The 7,848-nt window shown below is 35.7% G+C and overlaps 2 protein-coding genes across 2 annotated transcripts in view; both read right to left on the bottom strand.

The window, feature by feature from the left end:
* LOC109536405 (AMP deaminase 2) overlaps nucleotides 1-2,009 on the bottom strand; it is a 15,778-nt gene extending 13,769 nt beyond the window's left edge. The window contains exon 1 of the mRNA XM_048667252.1: nucleotides 1,638-2,009. Within this exon, the coding sequence (XP_048523209.1) occupies nucleotides 1,638-1,767 (130 nt within the window). The 5' untranslated portion in view covers nucleotides 1,768-2,009. The remainder of the gene's footprint in view (nucleotides 1-1,637) is intronic.
* A 3,435-nt stretch (nucleotides 2,010-5,444) lies between these two features.
* LOC109536474 (nose resistant to fluoxetine protein 6) overlaps nucleotides 5,445-7,848 on the bottom strand; it is a gene marked incomplete in the record, with an annotated part of 8,988 nt that continues 6,584 nt past the window's right edge. Inside the window, 3 exon segments of the mRNA XM_048667532.1 lie at nucleotides 5,445-5,936; nucleotides 5,994-6,178; nucleotides 6,232-6,379. Coding sequence (XP_048523489.1) covers nucleotides 5,742-5,936; nucleotides 5,994-6,178; nucleotides 6,232-6,379 — 528 coding nt within the window.

Below are 7,848 nucleotides of genomic sequence, written 5' to 3'. Positions count from 1 at the left end.
TGCCAAGGCTTAAAGCAGCAACAACGCTACACATAAAAACTGATGATGGTGGAAAAATACACCGAAACGTATTTTGATTGATAAATAGAGACAATAAATGACTGAAACCCAGGAATTAATTTGATTTATTTCTTAAGCCAGCGATTCAAATATGCAACTTTTGCCGCTCAAGTGCTTATTTGTTGGCAATTCGATTTGCATTTAAAGCAAATGTTTAATTCAAATGGCATGCAGCCATCTGAGTCATTTGTTGTTATCCTTATAAAAAATTAATATTCTATCGATTGTTTCAGGCATTCAAATCTTTGGCTGTTTCCCTCAACTTACTTGTCAATTGATAACTTTCCTCGGATGTTGTGTCTTCAGCAACTATGCCCCTTTTCGACATTATAAATTTTTTGCTGATTTAGTTGACAACTGATGTTAAATGTCGTCGTTAACCTAGAGAAACTTGTGACGGATTGCTGGTTAAAGGATTCCTTCAGTCGCATTTCAAAGTAAATTATTTTAGCCCTAAAGTCAATTCCAGTCAAAGCCAAAGTGTAAAATATTTAAATCTATGGCGCAAATAAGCTGCGCCAAGCAGCCCGAGTCAGTCACATGTAGCAGTTTTGTGCGCTCCCATTGGACCGAGCACGGTTAAGTCCAACCGCACCAACGCGAAGGAGTTTTCAACAAATTTGTTACCAATTCAAAATAAGTTTTTGTTGATAATAATAAATTATCTGCAGCTGTGTTTTCATTGCCAATATCGTAAACGGTGTCCTGAGCAGGTTATAAAGATAACGGCCCAATAACAATTCCCCATTATGATAATAATAATTATTATTAGCCTGGGAGTCGAGTCCGTGTCGATTAAACAAATAGAGCCTTAGCACATGAACTGGGAAAAATAGTGCAAACGCAGCATTTTGCAGACGATTTGGCAAGACAAATTAGATGATTTCTGAGTTATCGTAGACTTCGAACGTGTGTGTAAATGTTAAGTACTCGTATATTTAGATCACGCTCTAAGATAGCAATCTGCAGTAAATAACTGGGGAAAACATGTTGTCATGATAAAGTTTCAGTTGTTTTTTATCCCACTTTCTGGACGATTTGATTCGTTTTCGATTAGTTCAACATGGGACTTGGAATAGCCAGTTCGCATGTTGTTTATTTCACTTCCGAAACTCAACTAAAGGCGGCGTTGCCACTTATTTTGCCCATAGAAGCGATAATAGATGTTTCACTTCGTGCTCAACTAATTTATTTTCCCTAAGCATCAGGAAGAAAGTGCATTGTTTCAAAGGGTGTTTGCGCTCTGTCCTTATATTACTCCACATCAAAACATATGGGCAACATTTGGTGTTTTTGGTGTTCGACTCGTCCTTTCATTAGGAAGTTTCAATAAAGTATGAAGCATCGTTACTAAGATAAAGCGAGATTGAAACTGAACGGAAAAACCGAGCCTTGCGTGGAAATGTTCCCATTCTGCGCTTAAAATCCAGTAACCCTGAACGCTTGTGTTGCTACTAAACATAAATGCAAATAGAACCTATTTTTAGCTGTCTTTTCACCTCTGAAAGCCACCGACACGGCAGTTTGGGTTAATTAGTTTGTGATAAATTATGCACAATACAAAATAGGTCACTAACCTATTCTCTGCTCTAAAATTTGCTTAGCTGATATCGGCTCCCCATCCGCCTCATTGCTATCTGAGTCGAAACCCATTGAATTCGCCTTTCGAATGGTCCTCAGACCATTTACCAACATCGCTTCACCCATGCTTCGCAAACGTTTTACGGACACTGATTTATCGAATTCAGTACTGGAACACTGGACGCGTTTGTTTCAAGCATGCGAACGGAACAATCCACTCAATATGTGTTGTTTAAGTACTGTTATAGTGAAGAATGGGCAATCAGATAAATAAGTCGGAGCGATTTTGGTTATCTTTCAGTGACGCGCGTACACTTCTGAAACGGGTTTTCGTGTAAAAGGAACTGGAAATATTGATCTTGGCACGCAGCTAGTTGCTTTTATATGCAGCAGTTGCGCGAATTTAGCATGGAAAGTTGCTGGAATTTTCGCGCTGAAAGCGCCTTGAAGAGTTACTTGGAAGCGCTTGGTGTTGTTTCCTCTTTATCTAGGCACCAGGCGCACAGAGCCTACTAAGCAGTAGCCTGTGTCCACAAGCTTGATCTAATTTTGGAAAATTTATTTTATTTTATTTATTAATAATTAGTTTGGTGCAGACAGTCTTTGGCCATTTGCGGACCGATAGCAGCGCCGTTCAATTCAATTTACGCGTCTTGTGTGAAAATTACCACTATTTACTAGGCCTGGGTGATTCAGTGTATTTTTAGGAGTTGGCGCAGTGTGGCGCAAATGGTGCGCCAACCCAACGCACCGGTGCAGTGACTCAGTTCCGTTGCTGGAAAAATGTTGATGACTTTTTTTTACTTTTTTTAGATTTATTTTAAAGGCCATTTATTAATACAATTTTTTAAATGTCTTCAAATTTCAGGATTTTCCCGTTTTAGCCAAGTTACTCTTTCTTCTAAATGCTCAATTTTCTAGTTTTACTTAAACATGTTGACAATCTTAAGGTATTTTCCGCGGAAAATTATGAAATAAATTTCGAATTCTTCGTTGCTTTGTAACAACTTTTGAAATCCCTTTCCAGCTTCGAATCTGGAACAAAAATCAAACAATTTTCTATCAAAAAACGAACAGAATAAGCGAAAGTTTATAACAGATTATTTGGAAATCTCGTCACCTCCATTCCTTTGAAGACTGTAGAATTTGTTAAAAAATGTGTTTTTTTAGTTTTGACTGATTTTTTTTTGCTTTACTTTCTACTCAAAAACGCTCTATTTTGTAGAGTTTTACTTAAAAATTCTGACGATCTGGAGGACTTTTACGCGAAAAATTACAAGATAAATTTATGGCGTTGTAAAAAATTTACAAAAACTTAGTTCAGTGTCGAATTCGGGACAAAAAGGAAAATAAATTTCTACCGTTTTTCCCGAAAACCATTAAAGTTTTCTCCAAAACCGCTCACAAGGCTAAAAGTTTTTAATTGAAAACGCAAAAAAGCATTATTTTCTGATTGTTTTCTTCTTTTTTGACAATAAAAGTGTTTTCAGTTAAAAATCACAAAATTAGTTTTGCTAGAAAATTCGCCCCATTCATCGGTTTGCAGGGAACTTTACAAAACCCTTTTCAACCTCGAATTTGGCACAAAAACCAAATAATTTTATTCAGTTTTTTACCGAAAGTAATTCGGACTGCCTTGAAAAAACAACCAGAGAGAAAAAGTTTACAAAAAACTATTGGGAAAATTCGCCGCCCCCATCGCTCTGAATATTTCTAAAGTTCCTTTAAATTTTCAGGTGATTCCGGTTTTAACAAAGTTTCTACCAAGCAATTCTTTCTACGCAAAAATCGCATTATTTTGAGTTTTACTTAAAATACTGGCACTCTTCAGGAATTTTCTGTGCAAAATTATGAGATACATTTTATTGGAACACTCGCCTCCTCAACCGCTTTGCAAAATTGTTTGGAAAACTTTTTGCCGCTTCGAATTATGGACAAAACCCTAATAATAAGTTTGAGGTTTTCTTCCAAAAATATTTCCCCGAACTGAAAATTTAAAAAGCCATTTATTAATCATATTTTTAAAATGTCTTCAAATTTCCCAGTTTTTGCCAAGTTACCCTTTCTTCTAATTGCTCAATTTTCTAGTTTCACTTAAAAATGCTGACAATCATTTTTCAGTTTTCGCGAAAAATTATGAAATAAATTTGGAATTCTTCGTCGCTTTGTAACAACTTTTGCAATCTCAAAAGCAACAAAAATCACAAATTTCAATCCAAAACCGAACAGAATCAGCGAAAGTCTATAACAGATTATTTGGAAATATTGTCACCTCGATTCCTCTGAAGACTGAAGAATTTGTTAAAAAATTTGTTTTTTTTATTTTTGACTGCATTTTTTTTGCTTTACTTTCTACTCAAAAACGCTCTATTTTGTAGAGTTTTACCTAAAAATACTGACGATCTGGAGGGCTTTTACGCGAAAAATTGCAAGATAAATTTATAGCTTTGTAAAAAATGAACAAAAACTTTTTTCAGTGTCGAATTCGGGACAAAAACCAAAATAATTCTCCCGGTTTTTTCCCGAAAACCATCAAGGTTATCTCAAAAACCGATCACAAACCTAATAGTTTAAAATCGAAAACGCAAAAAAGCATTATTTTCTGATGATTTTCTTCTTTTCTGCCAATAATAGGGTTTTCAGTCAAAAATGACAAAATTAATTTTGCTAGAAAATTCGCCCCATTCATCGGTTTGCAGGGCACTTTACAAAACCCTTTTCAGCTTCGAACTTGCCACAAAACCAAATAATTTTATTCAGTTTTTACCGAAAGTAATTCGGACTGTCTGAGCAAAAGTTTACAAAAAAATGTTGGGAAAATTCGCCGCCCTCATCGCTCTGAGGATTCCTAAAGTTCCTTTAAATTTTCAGGTCATTCCGGTTTTAACAAAGTTTCTATTTAAGCAATTCTTTCTACGCAAAAGTCGCATTATTTTCAGTTTTACTTAAAATACTGGATATTTTCTGTGAAAAATTATAAGATAAATTTTATTGGAACACTCGCCTCCTTAACGGCTTTGCAAAAATCTTTGGAAAACTTTCTGCATCTTTAAATTATGGACAAAACCCTAATAGTAATTTCGAGGTCTCATTCCAAAAATATTTTCCCGAACTGAAAAAGCGAAAATTTATAATCATTCGCGTAAAAGCTACCCGCATTTTCCAAGCGGTGTTTCACTTTTTGAAAGCAATTGCAGTAGCTTTGTATGGCAGCAGTGTTGTGAGCTTAGACAAGGAAAGGAAAGAAACTCTCTTTCCTTGTCTAAGGTTGTGAGTGTAATAGGATTGCATGGCAACATGGTCGGGCCCATTTTAGACGTTTAAGCGAAGAGAAGAGGAGTCCGCCATTTTTGGGGTTAGATATGACAGAGTTGGGTATGGGCAGGGTTGTCTTCATCTATGGATCATAGAGAAAGTAAAATATTTATTACTTATTTTACTTACTCTATGCTATGGATATTACTTTCTGACATTGACACGTCAAGAATTGGTGAATCGTACTTTTCCTACTTTATGCGTAGCTTGTCTTTATCTATGATAAGCCTTGTTCTATGATCTATGATGCGTAGTAGTCAGATTGTATTTTGGAAAAATATAGTGATATTAATCGGCCACCCCTACACAATAAATGAAATAAAAGCTCTGGGGCTCCTGAGAAATAATCAAAAAGGCGGCGTGTGGTATGTAAATTTGACCCTTCCTTGCACCTAAATGTGTATTATTCAATATTAAAAACACCTCTTTTTTGCTCTGTTTTGTTGCCACTGATCACTGAAGTCGATCATTATTGGGGATTGCACAAAAAACTTTACAAATTTTATTAGATTTTCGTACAAAAATATACTCATCGAACGAATACATCTCGCAAATGCTACATTAACTTAAGTTTAGGTCCTAACTACTATTTACATTGACTAGTAGATTCTGTCTGAACAATATCATCCGAAAAAACCAACATTTTTGTATGCCTTGAATCGCATTCCAGAAGACATTCGAATATACTTTTTTTCCAAAATCTCTAAACCTCTATTAAATAAAATCAAGCCTTATTGATTGCTATGTTAAATTAACTACGCTTAATTAAGGGATTTATTGTCCGGTTACAAATGACTATCACTGGTGGTCTCGCTTACGTTTTCCTCCTTGTTGTTGTTATTGTTCATGTGGCTCTTCCTGTTGTCCTTTGGTGGGAAAAACAGTATGGCAAAGATGTTTCTGAAGGGCGCCTCAACGGCTAAGTAAAGCAAGAAAGCGGTTGCGAATGATAGCACTATGTCGGAAAGGGCCAAACTAATCTACAAAAAAAATGGATTGAGTAACAATGAAGCGAAAACTAGAGGTTTGGAGCTCACAATATCGAAATACGACGTAACATCGGCCGCGCCTTTCTTTGCAACTGCCCGCATTTGTATCTGGAAATGGATCAAATAAGCACCATAGACCAGTTTGCTTAGTGGGATCCAGGGCCTCCATGCCAGGAAGCAGTAGACCCACTTAAGCTGCCCATAGCTGGCAACGTATAAGACTCCAATGCTCCCTGCAAAGCATTCGATGAAAAACAGAGCGGCCAAATAACTGAAGACAACTTACCAATTGACCAAACAGTTCTATGCAAAGCTGAGTATGCGGCCGCATCAAGAGTGTCGTATTGGTAGTATGGGTTGTAAAAAATCGCTCCAGTTACTATCGATACCACCATTAACGTCACCGAGCTTATAAATATCAAGTAGGACATTATCTAAAAAAAAATGAGAGTTTAAAGAGTACTTAATTTGCTTATGTCGGGAAAATATCGGAAATACGGTGTTGAAACTAATGGGTTTTTCGGGTTTTTAGACCGTCCTGACGTTTCGCAAGCACGAGTGGCTTCAAGGGAGGGAAGCGTTCAAGCAAACCACTTCTGAAGATGCAAGCCACTCGTGCTTGCGAAACGTCAGGAAGAAATTCTACCGAAAATCCGTGGCCGTTTGATCCACGCTCTGGATATACAGGGTTATTCACGCTATACGGCACGGAAGTTTGCGGCTAAACCGTTTGATTTTTAAAAAGTATTATTTTATGAATTATCCGACGCCTACCGAGCGCACATTTTAAAAATATTTTTGTAATGTACAGGGTGTCCCAAAGGCTCTGAAAGTATCAAAGTTTTTTTTTTTAAATGAAATACGCTATATATTATTGCATTTTTGGATTCTCTGAGCAAAATAAGTGTCTGTTTTAATAAGGTTTATGATATCTAAATCTTAAGGTTTTTTAAATAATACGAATTTAATCAAAATCTAATCTAATTTTTACGTGTCAAATACTTTAGAAGTATTCAAGTTATGTAAGCGTAATTTATAGTGAAGTGTAACAAGATATAATATTTTATATCCCAATGATAATAAACTTACCATGTTATACAGGGTGTCCACAAATTTAAACTAATCAAATAAGAACTTTAAGTGGTTCTAACTTGATTAATTCAAATACAACCCCATATCTTTTAACTTACCAGGAAATGCAATTTTTAATTACCTATCAAATGGTATTAGGATGTTAATAGCGAAGTTTTTGCCTTTTTACAAAATACGTCAAATAGTCGTTCTGTGCACCATTTGGTGTTGTTTAATTTAAGGTTCCAATGTATCTAAGTTGACTATGCCATTTACACATGTCAAATCATTTATTTTATTTGTCAGTTTAGACTGCAAAGTCTCTTTTTGATAGCTAGAGTGGTGTTGTTTTTTGAAATTGTAGACGTGTTGGTCGATATTTTAATATTATTATTGTGTTGCTAAGTACAAATGAACAATTATCCAAGAGAAGGCATGATTTTCACCCTTGGAGAATGTCATAAAAATTGTTTATTGGCTTCTCGAGTTTATGCTCAAAAGTTTCCTGAAAGAAATCATCCTAAGCCAACAGTTTTTAAGCGCGTATTACACCAATTTGAGGAAACTGGGAGTGTCAATTATAAAAAACCCATTGCAGGGAAATCTGTCCCTGAAGATGAAGAAAATGTTTTCACCGTTATTGGTTCAGTTATCGAAAATCCCAATGTTAGTCCAAATCTAATATCCAAAAGTACTAACATTAGTCAATCAAGTATTTCCAGAATTATCAAAAAGCCCAACTTTTATCCTTATAAAATTCAGCTTTGCCAAGAACTTTATGGAAATGATTTTGAAAACCGAACTGAGTTTTGCATGTGGGTGTTAGATAAAG

This window comes from Dendroctonus ponderosae, unplaced genomic scaffold (assembly GCF_020466585.1).
Source record: "Dendroctonus ponderosae isolate FM_Combo_2020 unplaced genomic scaffold, Dpon_F_20191213v2 Dpon_F_20191213_6, whole genome shotgun sequence".
NCBI classification, from domain to species: Eukaryota; Metazoa; Arthropoda; class Insecta; order Coleoptera; family Curculionidae; genus Dendroctonus; species Dendroctonus ponderosae.
The sequence above is the reverse complement of the archived record's forward strand: the minus strand, read 5'-3'. Positions and strand labels throughout refer to the sequence as shown.